The 14,697-nt window shown below is 40.9% G+C and overlaps 1 protein-coding gene across 3 annotated transcripts in view; it reads right to left on the bottom strand.

Annotated features, from left to right (window-relative positions):
• Positions 1-1,175: 1,175 nt before the first annotated feature.
• ets1 (v-ets avian erythroblastosis virus E26 oncogene homolog 1) overlaps positions 1,176-14,697 on the bottom strand; it is a 31,410-nt gene continuing 17,888 nt past the window's right edge. For 2 of the 3 annotated variants that reach the window (XM_079577995.1, XM_079577997.1), the window contains 7 exons: positions 12,577-12,696; positions 12,108-12,308; positions 11,770-11,847; positions 10,643-10,885; positions 7,898-8,158; positions 2,373-2,491; positions 1,176-1,412 (listed from right to left, as the gene is read on the bottom strand). In XM_079577995.1, coding sequence (XP_079434121.1) covers positions 1,197-1,412; positions 2,373-2,491; positions 7,898-8,158; positions 10,643-10,885; positions 11,770-11,847; positions 12,108-12,308; positions 12,577-12,696 — 1,238 coding nt within the window. In that variant the 3' untranslated portion in view covers positions 1,176-1,196. The remainder of the gene's footprint in view (positions 1,413-2,372; positions 2,492-7,897; positions 8,159-10,642; positions 10,886-11,769; positions 11,848-12,107; positions 12,309-12,576; positions 12,697-14,697) is intronic. The other variant, XM_079577996.1, reaches the window with a different exon arrangement.

Genomic DNA, 14,697 nt, shown 5'->3' on the forward strand with positions numbered 1-14,697 from the left:
TACTACGCACTATACTCGAACCCCTTTAAGAAATAAATACTGCATACTGAACCGGTCTTAAGTCATCTGGCAAAATCGAAAAAAAAAAAAAAAAAAACATCTAAAACTTAACATCGACAGTGAAGTGACAATAATAATATATAGTCATTCTGCAGATAAAAACAACTCCTATCAAAGGCTTCTGAGTTTTTCCCGCTTGGATTGTCTATAGGTTGCTAATACTGATGGTATATGCAAAAAAAAAAAAAAAAAAAAAACTGCATAAGTTTCAGTCACGGTACGCGCCTAACAAGGTGAAAAAAATGCGTGTACTTGGGTGGTGAGAGTTTCAAAAGCAACGGCTACTTTCAGTTGTCTATCGATACTCTCCTGCTATGACTAATGTGGCCTCGGTCTTATAACGCCTGCCGTCGGCCACTATAGCGCTGTGTGAACCTCTCCGCACGTTGTTAGCTCGAGGCGTTTCGTCAGAGCTTTACGCCCGGTTTGGTTTGAAAAGTACTTCAGCGACAGGTAGATATGATGATTAAAAAAAAAAAAAAAAGAAAAAAAAGAAAGCGCACTTTCCAGTATATGCCGAACGTTATACTTATAGAGACGACGTGATACTGGCACGAATCTAGGACAATAACTGACACCTTTTTTTTTTTTTTTTTCTTTTTGGTCCGAGCTTGAAAACACTCTCTCTCTGTCGAACGTACAATTGTGCTTCACTGTATACATAAATATGACATTACTCCTTCTTCACTTCTGTTCAGACATTTTGGCAAAACGTTAACCTGCTTTTCTTGCTTCTTACTAACCTCGAGTCCAATTCTTTTGGTCCTACGCGCTCTTTTTCCCCCCTCTTCTGCACTAAAGGTCGTCCCCACAGCGCCTTGTTGTGCTACTAAGATAAAACAGAACCTGAAGTCTACCCGTCCCCCTTTTTTTTTTTGAGCTGCGAAATATCACCAGTTTACAGTATACCACACATCTCCAATGCAACAGGGTTATGCATACACACATCCGGCTTGTGCCTTCTCCTTTAAAACAAGCTCCGAGATTCAAGTGCTCAGAGTGGACAGTCGAAGTTAGTTGATAAAAACATTTTTTGGTCCCTAAAAACAGTTTATTAAGACCACTTTACGAGATCCCAGTCCACTTGGCTCCGTGACTCTTTGTCTCTTTTTCCATTTTCTCTCTTTTTTTTTTTTTCACTCATCTGTATCCGGCTTCACGTCCAACATCGCGTGCAGCTCCTCAGGCGTGTAGCCAAGCAAGCTTTTTAAGTCACACACAAAGCGGTAGACGTAGCGCTTCCCAGACGTCTTGTGGATGATGTTCTTGTCGTAGTAATAGCGCAATCCGCGACTGAGCTTCTCGTAGTTCATCTTGGGCTTGTTTTTCCTCTTGCCCCACCTCCGAGCAACCTGGGCACAATACAGCAATACAGCGTGTCAGTCATATGGGATAAAATGTGGAATCAAGGTAAATCTAAGGCAGTGTTTTAGTTAGGGGTGGGACTTTAATTTGTTGAACGCAATTAATCCTTTTTCCCCCCCGATTCCCCCTCAAGCTGGAACCTTTCTATTTGCGCGTTTCTGGTACGCCCGTATATCTGACGCACATCCGCCCACAACAGCAATGGACGGAGACGCTTCACTCGGCCCGTTGGGGACTCAGTTTAGTTAAAAAAAAAAAAAAAAAACATCCTAATGGGACGATAGACAGCTGTACTGCTGTGTGCAGGTTGTGCATAAAAGAGTTCTCCTTCCACCGTAGTTACTCAAGTCTAAAATATCATCTCAATGCAAAACATGTTGGACAAACAGAGACATTCTCGATGCTAATGTTAGCGTTCAGCCTCAAACAAACGCTCCAGCCACGCCCACTCTGAGCCATAATAACCCTAACCCTTGTTAGTATAAGAAATGGCACTTTGATTTCTTTACAGCAAATGTTAAACACTTAAAGGTGCTGTTTTATGGCCCTTTCGCTTGACTTGTTTTTTACTTTTATAGAAATGTGACAATATTATTACTGTTTAATGAACTGATGAGTGATGAGTGATCAGAATTCCTAAAACACTTGAAAGCTAAATAGCTATAAATGCACTTTGCCGCTGTTACTTGAATAACTATGCACATTAACAATAATAAATACATTAGTTGTTGAACTCATGTATCTAGTTATGACTTTTCAAGGTGCAGTCTATTTAAAGAAGTCTCGAAATACAACTGCCCCGTTTCCTACCACGGTATTAGGGACACTGGGAGTTCACGCTCGTTCGGTTTCTCCCAAAATAAGGTGATGTCTTTTTCATCTGGCTAAACACTCCCCAAGACCTCCCAGTTCGTGTGCCATCACCCCTCGGGGTCGTGGCCTCTCACCTCGTCAGGGTCGGAGAGCTTGAATTCCCAGCCGTCTCCCGTCCAGCTGATGAAGGACTGGCACGACTTGTCGGTCAGCAGCTCCAGGAGAAACTGCCACAACTGGATGGGTCCGCTGCCTAAAAAGATAGAAAGGTAAAGAAGATACACTGTGATATCGAATTACCGGTGTGACATGTTAAAGGTGCATTATGCAACTTTCCATGTGGGAAAAAAAGCAGATTTTTGTTTGTAGTTTAACTTGTAGTGACAAAGCCGGCGTATGAGTGGTCAGCATGGCGCCTTTGTAGCTCATCACAGTGGTTCCTACAACGCTCCAGGATCAATTGTTTTGTAGGTTTTCTGGTGAGGGGGTCCGTCAGCGGCGAAAACCTTCCAAACAAGTGATCCTGGAGCGTCTTACAGACCACTGTGATAGAAAGCAAATGCGCCATGCTGACCACTCATACGACGGCTTTGTCACTGCAAGGTCAAATACGTACAAACGTCAACTTTTTTTTCCACATAAAAAGTTGCAAAATGCACCTTTAAATACCTGTATGCATTAGACAGTAGGGTGCAGGCTTAGACCGGTATTTGAGACACATTTCGGATTGTACACTCACAAAACCATATATCTGACAATGAAAAAAGATACTAACACTTGATGCCGCTCACACTTCTCCAATGCATGCAAATAGTTTATTAATAGCGAAAACCTTTATTTGAATTTGAGCACTGAAACCACGCGTCTGCCTAAATATACCCGCGCATTTATCACACTGCTATGTGCTATAGAGTAGAGCACTGTTGTGTGAGGCTCGGGGTCTGTATCAGTACAAGTTCCTTAGCGATGAAATCACCCGCTCAAAATATGCGACCGACTTTTAGACTTTACAATTTTTTGCGAGTGGAACAGGGGCTTGTGTGTATCAGGGAATAAAGCCGTCTAGTCTCTGGGTGGGAACAGACTAAATAAAGAGATATGCGCATAGTAAAAAAAAAGAATTAAGCTGAACTTGGAACAACTCGCATGCACGGTGTTTTAAAGTAGAGGCAGTTTTGGAGTGAAGGTCGGTTTTTGGTGTGATCTAAATTCAATGCACTCCACTTTGATGTTGTGGTTTCTCGGTAAACTGAGCCACCCCATTTTTGAATCTCACATGTCAAAATCACACCTGTGTATGCTGCACACCCGCCCAAGCAAAACTGAAGCTTAAGCGAAAAACCTTCAGTGCTTTAGAAACCTAAAAGAGCTTTATGTTACACAGCGCAAACAAACGTGAACGCGTGGGCTGTAGACTTGGGGGAGAAAAAAAAAAGAAAAAAAAAAGAGAGAGACATTTCTTACAGAGTCGCAGGCCTCTGAAAAAGTGCATGACAAGAGCTAACCCAAATTTGGAAAATGAGCAGCGCTTGAACACAAGATCTCATTCAGACGAGCAGCTTCGGCAAGGATTCCAACAGTTGGCTATAGCTACTGTAACGGCGAGCACACATTGGGCATTGACCAGACTCCCGCACACTCATGCCAGAATGGAAGCCACCCTTAACAAAGAATAAGTTTCCAAAAATATTTTACAAGCCTGCATGCACAATGGGCCACATTGAAAAACTATACATAGCAGGCGGGTTGGGGTCATTCGTTTGTACTGTTTAAGGAGCGCAAGTAGTCTGGGAATTATACAGAGAGCAGCCAACTGTTTGACGAGTAGACGCTTATTCACCATTTAGTCATTTCTCTATTTTTTACCATAGATTATTTATTCAATATCAGGTTGTCGGGTTTTTTTTTCTTTCAACTGATGTTTTGTCATTACTGGAACAGCAATAATATGCAGGTCAAAGTCACCCGCATTAGCAACTTTTTGGGATGGTGTTTTGGTGTTTTGGTGATGGTATCATAAGCATCATCCACCCTGCTGTGTAGTGATTGGTATCAGTGTACAAAGAGGTGAACTACTGAGACTTGTCACAGGAAACCACACAATTGACAGCCAGAGCCTGACTTATCTGAGAGCAGGCTTATCAGGCCGCTGTCCTCGCTACAAGTGTCACCTGCCACTGGGACAGGAAGCTGAGCACAGCACTCTGCAGTGCACTCCGCTTCACATCAACAGCTAGTTAGAGTTCATGTTGTTTTACTCTTTAATAGAGCTGAGTTGTGCTTAAGATTGTTTCTTCAAATGTGTATTGGTGAAAAAAAAAAAAGAACGCAGGCACTCCAAGGTTGGAAAAAGTTTGCCATGAGGAAGGCCTGCGAGCCGAAACGTGTTGACTTTTCCAACCTTTTCAAGTGCCTCGGTTTTTTGCTTTTGCACCAGTTAAGAATAATCTGAAGGGCAGGAAAAGGATATGATTTTAAACACATAGACTTTGGGGGTCATTTATTAAGGCAAGTGTTATATATAAACTATTCTATTTTGCTGGCATGTTGCACTTTATTAACCATTTGATGTTGCCTGTACTACAGTAATATGGCTCCAAATCTGACACGTAAAAATAAGACGACGCTAAATGAGTAAAAAAAAAAAAAAAATCCACTTTTGCACATGCTGCTCGCTTTGCACATGAGCAAACACTTGGTATAGTATGACCCCCTTTATATCCAAGCAGCCACAGCTCCTACAAATCAAGTTTTGAAGAGACAATAATATTATAAAAGGGGATAAGTGACTAAATGTCTCATTTATTGACATCCGTTTCAAATAGCGCTTATAATAAGAATACTGTAATTCGGGACTTTTTTGTTTTGTTTCTTGTGCTTTGTTAATTATGAAATTCTTTGGGAATATCATATTGTGTACTTTATGCTCAGCTTGATTGCTAAGATGCTAAGTCCTAGTTAAGATGTGTATTCCCATATTCTGGTAAAGTGTGATGACTACTTGTACTTCTACTGTAATAGTCTATTTGCAAAGAGAACTACACTGTAAAATCATGTTTATATATATTTTTTACAGGGTCCAATGGTCTCTCTCTGTAAGAACACATAAAACATTATAAAATATGACAAAGTGCACATATTTATAGACTAATGCATGTTACCATAGCACCAAAGGAAGTGCTTTCAAGTATATGGACAAATACAGCGTAGTAGTACATCATGCCATTTGTCGTTTTATAAGGAATTTAAAAGCATGTGCGTCTATGTGCATGGCCAGAGCCAGCTCAGCCCATTGAATAAATCTCCCTTTGTTCTGTAATATCTTCTGAAACCGCGAAGTAGCACGTACAGTCGCTGACCAGTCAACATCAGCAGCATACCAACTTTGGGACAGCCTAACTCAATCTGATGCTCACATTGCTGGTGACTGAGAACATTTCCCTGGATTTCCCCCCTTTTTTTTTTTTTTTTTTTTCCAATGCCGGAGAACTCAGCGCCTTGTGATTGCAATTTACACAGAGGTGGAAAAAGTCCCAAGCTCCATAAGCTCCCAGTGAGAACACAATCTAATTTCCAGATTAACAATTTAATCAATCTTATTCTTGTTTGTTTGCTTTTCTGGTAAGATACAATATTCTGCTGCCACCAAGGTTGTGGTTTATCATGACCAGAGACGAAATATGTGACAAGGAATGACAATATAGATAAGAAAAAAATGTATTTCAAAAGTTCAGGCCTAAAATAGTAGTGTGTTCGCGACAGTGTTAAAAAAAGATGTGGTTTGGTGGCCATTATGTGTACCGTAGATTGGTTTATTCCTGGCCTTTGGTTTTTGTTGTGACATACTGTATATTTCTAACATAGACTTACAAATTCAGGTTCACATTTATTGAACTCATTATGTAAACATATAAACCGTCCACTTTATTTTCTTACAGAGCAAAGTCTCAACACACCGCGTTGTCTCATACTGCGCATCCCTAATGAGCAAAATGTCGAGAAAAAAAGCAAAAAAAAGCAAAAACATGTGCAGAAATAGTGCATCTGCAGCTGCTATCTCCACATCTGCTTGAACATGCTTTCATAGCTACTTTTCGCAGGTTCAATGAGGAGATGCCTCGTAAGATAAAGGGATAATTTTACTGTGGTGCTACGTTGTGGAGCGCGAGTGTAATTTCTGTTTTAGCAGCGTTGCTAGGGCGACCTGGAAAAAAAAAAAAAACAGGTTGAGATGCGGGCAGCAGATAACAAGGAGGCAGATGAGAGGCAACGACAGAACAAAAGAGAGAGCGAGAGAGAGAGCACGAGAAGAGGCTGGAGAGTTTTTGCTTGCGTTTCCGGGAATGTGCATGACTTCGGCTGCTCAAAAAAAAAGGTGTGCTTTTTCTCACCTTGAGCAAAAGCTTTAAGGCACGGCCACATCTGGGACTTTTGCAAGCCATCAGCAAAAAAAACGTGTTGTAGTAAAGACCCATTTAATCGGTTTCGCAGAGTAACGTTTGCTTTTTGGGGGGGATAGAATCAAAGACTTTTTTTTTTACTTAAATTTTGTAAATGTCCTTATCCCCAGTTATGTTGTTTATCCCCATATAACTTTCAGCATATGGTGTTTTATTGGGGTTAGTCAGTACTAGACTAAGACAAACTCACATCAAGGGAGCAGTTTATGGGATGTGTGAAATGTAAACACCAAGTCAGATTTTTGTAACTCAAAGTAAAAGGTCTTTTTTTTCCTTAAATATTTTGTGCTTTTGTAATGCATTTAAGTAAGGAATCAAATCTAATCAATCTAATCTAATCAAATATGGTTTGTAGGGATGCACCGATTCGACACTGGTATCTTCATCGGAGCCAACACTGGAAAAAATACAATATCGGGTATCGGCTACAAATATCCGATTCTCAACCGATACTAGTTTTGGCTCTCAATGCCTTAAAAACACAACTTTTACCACCTAAGTCTTAGTGAATATGGGCATGCTGTATGTCATTGTAAAGCTAAGAACATGGAGAATTCAGATTCACCCAAAAACGGTGTGCACAATTCTGCAGCTGGCAATAGCATGCTAAAGCTAGCGGGAGCATGCTAATGCTAGCGGGAGTATGCTAATGCTAGCGGGAGCATGCTAATGCTATTGAAAACTAATCAAGGCTGCGATAGAAAAAAGTAGTAGAATAAAATAAAATAAAATAACCACTGCTGAAGCCAAGTGTTTCTGTTTTAGTTTAAGAAATAACTGATGTAACATATTTGTAATGATCAGGTCACTACTGAACAATGTGAGTTGTTTATATTAATGTAGCCTAAAGCCTGTCATATACCCAAGGATATTTAGTGTAGAAAAGCCATCCTTTTTAAATGTTCATCCAAGAGTTAATCAATAGATATAATTTATAAGTGATCTGTAACATGACAATAAAAAAATGACTTTATTGATCTTACAAAGCAGAAGAAAGCCACTTTTAAGAAAGTCTCTTGGTATCGGTAAATATCGGATATCGGCAGACACTCAAACCCCAGTGTTGGTATTGGTAGTAAAAAATCTGGAACGGTGCATCTCTAATGGTTTAGTTCTGATATGATTTTGATCTAAGCCTGGCAGTACTTGTAAGGTTTGTACATGTATTCATTCATTCTGTAAAAGCTACATCTTCTCACCAGTGTAACCGGCCAGTGCTGCTGCAGGGATGACTGGTTTGTCTTTGCTGAGGTCCGAGCGCTCCCTCACATAGTCCTTAAACGTGCCTTTGGGTTTGTGGCCGTGCAAAGCCGCGGGATAGTCCTCCGAGTCGAAGCTGTCGTACGAGGGCACCCGCTGGAGACTGCTGAAGGAGGACTGGCTGCTCCACGACTGCGTTAACCGGTCACAGCTCTCAAAACTCTCGATGCTCTCAAACGAATCCTGGCCTCCGAGTTTACCTGGAAGGAAGAATGGGGGGAAATGGTATGTTTTAAACTGTGGTATGAAGAGAAAGACCAAACGGTTCCAAGACTGGACAGTCCAAGTGTAAAGGCTGCACTTTCTCAGACAATAAGTAACGTATCCGGCATCTCTCACTTGCCAAAAGTATACAGATCTACTTGTCTTATCTTAAAAACACAATGCTTTTTGATATATTGTAATAAATGGGCCTTTTACGCAGAACAACTGGTTTTGATTGTACATTATAAAGAGCCCTGCACAAATTGCCTTACTATTTTTGTCCGCAGAGAGATAAGAGCAGTCTTTCTACGGCGCGTCATTAACAAATGACAGATAATGTAGCGCTTCGATTGATGCTGAAATCTTCAATGGTTCAAATGGGAGCCACATGTGGATAGTGGCAGAGCTGCAGAAAATACTTTCCCACAACACAATGCGCACATGTCCACTGTTTAAGAGGAGCTCGCAGGCAAACGATTAAGACCAAATGAGAGGAGGATATGCAAGATTCATTTATACAGCTGCGGATTTGAAAGTCCCCCTGCTTTATGACTGTGAATGTAAACAACACTACTAATACTTGTGTAAACCATCGCAGGGAGAGAAAATAAGCCCTTTGCGCACAGTGAAAACAAAAAAAAACGAGCGGTTGCATGAGAAACCCCCCTCTGTGATCGTCGGCTGAAGATGACACCTCGGTCTTTTTACCCAGAAGTCTCAGGGTGAATTGAGAGAAAGAGGCCAGAGAGGCGCACGAAAAACAAAACCGTGCATGGAGGTTACAGCACCTAACGGATTTACATAGAGGACAAGGCAGCACGTAGAGACGGCATTGCGGCTTTTGTTTGTGTAACTCTGACAAAAACAAGACTTTTTTTTTTTCTTCCCTAGCCCAGACTAGAGCGAGAGAGGCGTGTTTGCGCTAACCACAAAACCAACTAGAGAGGCTTGCAGTTATTCTCCTTTCTAATATTCATTTCAATGTGGCATGACATCTACGTGTGGCTTTGGCACGGTCACACGCACAGACAGACCCGCAAAAGGCACCGACAGCTCACACTGAAATAAACCTGCATACAACTAAAAGACCTGCAATGTTCCAATTATCTCATAGATGCCACAAGATAAGTCAAAAAACAAATTGGTGGCATAAGATTTTTTTTTTTTTAATGTTTTTTTGTTGAAGAGACATCTGTGATTGAGACTCATAGTAGTTGTCTATGGATATGTATTGCTGTGGTTGATATTAAATAGTTAGTGTTAATAATGAACATAGCAGTGGGCAGTAAAAGTAACAGCATTAGCACGTGTCGCTATAGTCGAAGAGAAGCAATGGTGTCCTAGTATAGGTGGGGGCTTCCAAAACAGAACGAAAACATTATATTTTGCAGTTTCTTGCTACTTCTACAAACTCTCGTTATTTACTATGACTGATTAGACATATGCGCACATGAGAGAACAAATAAGAAACGCATCAATGGGTGCCATGTCTTATTGGGTTTGTGTCAGACAAGCTTTTCTATTGTTAAAGGGGCTAGGTGCAAGTTGGCCATTTTATACTCACTACTGCCACCTCAGGTCATACTTGTAACTGCACCTTATATATTAAGCTCGTGCATGTTGGCAATTCGGACCCGAAGTAACAACTTTTTGAGTGACAGTGCAGGATTATAGAGGCAGGTCTGGGCTCATTCTACACCTTAGGACATTGCTGGAACATGTAGGGGGAGGAAAATACATCGTTTTAACATAAACTCCGTATAGTCCCTTTAGGTGGTCTGTTCATTAGGGATGTAACAAATTCACTCAAGCCCCAATTCGATTCGATTTCCGATTTTAAGTTCCCGATTTTTCAGATTTTTGGACTCATTCAAACCAATAGATGTTTCTTTTGTTTTAGCATCTGCATTTTTGTCCTTGCAACAGACATTAAAAAACAATTACAGGACATGAAAATGAACTCTAATCATTTTGACATGTGCGCTTGGACATTTTTCCAGCATAAGGATTTCAGCAGAATCAGAGCAGGTTGGTCAGATGTTTGTCAGTTTACGATCTTTGGTAAACGTCTGTCATAATGCTAAACACTGCGTTAGCCGCTAATGCTAATCTCTGACTGTGCAGCTGCTAACTTTAGCCGCTGAGGGCGGCTTTGACATCGATTATTTTATTTTTAACATTGATTCACATTTCAAGCAGTTTAAATCGATGTGTGATGAACCGTTACATCCCTACTGTTCATTGTAGATTTTCAATTTCAAGTTAAGTTTTTAGCAGAATAATTATTCAAATAAAACTGTGGATGTGTTTATTTGACCGATTTAACAAGGAAAGACCCACGGAGATCTAAAATTCAATTGCTTAGAGTTTATTGTTACCCTATTTATTGTTTTTATGTTTGCAGATTTTAGGTACATTAGCAAAAACCAAATGACTTTAGTACAAGGCAATTTCAAGGCAATAAGTGTGTTCCATCTAACCTCTGCTAAGGCGTCCCACACACATGTTGTCGGGAGAGACCACCTCCTGTTTGACGGAGAAGTAGTCGGCCTGGAGTGGGTTGAGGGGCGTGTCCCGGAGGATGGCGGGGTACTCGCTCTCGTACTTGAGTGTGAGCAGTTCCTCTGAGGTGATGGGATGCAGCGTCTGGTAGGACTCAGTGATGAAGCCGGGCTCTGAGTATTCAGAAGGAGGGACACACTGAGCATGCTCAACACCATAGCCTGGAGACACAAGTAAAGACCAGCATAAAGAGGTCATTGAGCCTTTTAAGACTTTATTTAAGAGGCTAAACACAGCTAATCTTCATTGCGAATGCCATTTACCTTACTATTAGTCTCCCATTGTGTACATAAATATGCATCTAATCTATTGCTCGATATACAGAACTGTAAACGATCAAATGCAAATCTCACCAACATTCTGTGATTTCATGAGGAGCATAGCATTACAGTATTTGGCCAATTTAAACTGGTTATCAGTGTACTTTGCTTTAGAAGTTTCTGTTGATTCAATATATACCTGTAGTCTACAAGATAATATCGCAATTGCTGTTTGGAAGATATGTACATTTACAATATCGAGTTTATCTCCAAGGTCAAGAAACCAACAAAAAAGTTGTAAAAACTGCTCCTAAACAATAAAAACATGGTCTCGTTTTTTTTTTTTCTGCACTTTTGTAGTTTGTTCAAGGCAACTATCTTTTTGAGAGAAAAAGGCTATCTAACTGTAGTTGTTTGCCAGCACATTTTTGCATGTTCATATACGTAGTTTGCAAAATATCACTTCATCATCAATATAGAGAAAGTCCTTAAAATATTGACATTCATTTTGATCGATTGTCTATGTTCTCGTTGGTTTATACTGTGGTTTTATACTTACTTTCTCTTAGGGGGGTCTAAGGGGGATAGGTGTTTTAAAGCACATTTTACAGCCAAGCCAAAAGATCATTTTAATAAGCCTTTTTTTTTTTTTTAAGAAATGTAAGATCAAGAAGTGCTGAAAATGATTACCAAATAACTGCAAAAAAGCATAATACCCTCTCTTGAATGAATACTGAATGTCTCCTGTAATGACGAGAGTGGCTGTGAGTGTAATGAGTACTTACTGACAAAGTAGTCTGAGGTATAACGAGATTCCTGGAAGCTGGAGGTCAGTCCATTGATGGGGTAATGCTTTGTATCCTCTTCATGAAAAATAGATTGAGACAGAGCGTCAGTGACCTGCTCATTGATTTCATGTATCATGTAACTGCATCCAGCATTATCAAAAATTAATGGCCCGAGCTAAAACGTGTCTTCCTGTTTAGCTCTTGTTACAGGGGCAAATGCCAACGGTGGTATGACACAATGCATGCAGTAATTTATAAATAATGCTTATCCATACATTTAGACACATAATGGCCTTTTTAAGGGCTTCTTGTGCACAATTTGTAATGTTGATTACCTTTTTGAAGCATCTCCAAATGTTCCCAAAGGATATCCCCCACAAAATCTGGGGCTAAGTCGAGAAAGCGGTCTTTTCCCATGGCACAGAGGCTGGCCCCATTCATGCAGAATTTGTCAAAGTCCACATTCTTAAGGCTAAATTCATTAATGGTCCATGTCAACCACTCTGCTACATGGTTTTCCGTCCACTGTCTGGGATCTGCAGAGGACACACATGGCACATGGTTTACAAGAGTGAACCTTTAACTACAATCACAGATATAAAAAGTGGTGCGTGATTTTCTCTATGAAGATAAATAAATCATTCCTTTACTGTATGCCTGTCATTAGTCTGTCTGCCTCTTTTGATATGCAATCAAAAGACATTACTTAGTATTATGTGAACATGTGACTCTAATTGATAATTGATGATGAAAAGTTCCCAACGAAACTATCTAAACAACAAGAACAACAATTAATAGCCTTACCTTTGGGGATACCAAGTCGTTGCTGTTCCTTAGTGAAGCCGCTAAATGTTGCTTTCAGGGCCTGGGACATCATCTCTTTACTACCAGGAGTTAAAAGTGGGACATCCCCACACTCTGGATCTGTAAACAAAATGGCACCTCATTAGTGTTTATCCATTTAAATTCAAGTCTATTTCAGGAGAAAGAAAATGAAAGATATGTAAATCACACTACTCGCTAGCAAATGAATCATTGGCCAACACTGGATAAAGTGTATTTCTTTTGTGTAGCATTTGAACACTTAACGCCAAAGTGAAAATTAACCCCTTTAAATCAGCGTCTGGTGGCCATAAGTGACACTGCGACCCTGTGATAGCCCTCCTGCCACGGCTCTGCTCCACACAGAGGATTCACTGTCACTAGGCTGCGCAGGGTCAGAAAGTGTAGAAGGTCTAAGGTCAGGGGACAGGGTGATGATGTCACTGGGGCTGCCGGCGGGCAGTGAACAGAGGCGAGGGGTGGGCCATCTCCAGGGTCCCCAATCAAACACAGGCCTTTCTGTTCTCTGCTCCCTGCCAGTGGGCACCCAGCGGGGAACCCTTTGATGACTTTAAACAGCACCCAATGACTCCCACTCAGCTAATTAGATTGACCAGGCTGGGTAGGGGCTGAGGGCATAACATGGGAGACATAAAGTGACCTAGGGAAAGACCCCAAAGAAGGAATAACAAGGATGGACAGCAAAAACTGGCAGTACAGTTGAGAATGCCATTTAAAAGGTTTAGTAAAGTTAGTAGTAAAGTTTTGTTAAGTCTGTCTGAAAGAACTTTGCAATGTTTTTTAGGGCCAATTAAATAAGAATAAAGTTTAGGATCATCATGAGACAGACTAAATGCATTAGGCACATAAAAGGTCTTGTACACAGACAAAGTTGTGTGGTTTCTCCGTCAGCAGCATTTGTTGAACCCAGATGTTCTGGCATTTCCACTGCAGCAGTGGTTTCATCTGCCACAGCGCTCTGAGGCAGCATACAGTTCATGCTTGTTTGCAGCTCTTATTGACGTCTCGACCTTGTCTGGAATGCACAACAGCTGTCCCCTTTTTACCCATGTACCCACTGTCTGACCATTTGCAAAACTGGGTTTACGAGCTATTTTGCATCTATTTTTCCCCCTGTATTTTAGTGTGAAGTAAAGTCTCAGAAATCAGAGAGCCGGCAACAGATTTGAAAGTCACAGAAATGCAACTACAGGAGCGAGTCCTTCAAATTCGGAGACAATTACAGCTATAATCAGCATGTGTGAGTTCAAAATCGACATGCCATAAACGGCTGAAACCCAGATGAAGCAGGGATCAGACAGTCTGCTCTTTGAAGCCGAGGTAAAAGCAAATGTGGCAGTTTATTTAAGCTGGATCGAATGGAGTTTGTCTGCACTTTCGAACCATTTACCCTCCACCCCCACCCCCGTCACCCCCACCACCCCACTGCTTTTATCAAGCCAGACCCAGACTGTACTTGCCCACACAGACAAGAATCCACTTAAGCATGAAATCCTGCATCAAAAACACTCTTGAGCATGGGAACCGAAATGTGCCACTCACAAATAATACACAAAATAATACAATTGGGGCAAAGACGTACTGTACTAGTAGCAGTATAACTTGCACTGAGTATTGACTGCACTGCATGATGCATGAGCGCCTAAGACAAACTGATGATGTCCTGATAGGACTGTGTTTGACTCCCATTAGTTGGTCAATGGTCAGAATATGGAATGATGCCGCATTAGTAGGTTCATTTTCCACATTAAACAGTGATGGTCTGTTCAGTAAGTGCAGTTAAGCCTCTGGCTAAAAACATGCACCATAGAATTATAGAATAAAGTTTGTCCACTTTGATTTGACCAACAACACAGAAAAACACGACCTATAAAACAGCCTCTGATGAAAATGCTCCATTTTATGTTGAGAAAAATAAGTCCATTAAAATCCCTGATATAGTGAGACTAATGTTTTGTCTGGTTGCACAGTAAAAGCTATTGATTGGCCACTCCCCTCCAGCAGAGATTGGAGTAATGGACTGGCAGCTAAAAGTGACGATATGTGTCCTGGGGGGTTTCGACTCAGGCATTTCACCTCTGC

This window comes from Gobius niger (assembly GCF_951799975.1).
Source record: "Gobius niger genome assembly, chromosome: 1".
Classification (NCBI taxonomy): Eukaryota; Metazoa; Chordata; class Actinopteri; order Gobiiformes; family Gobiidae; genus Gobius; species Gobius niger.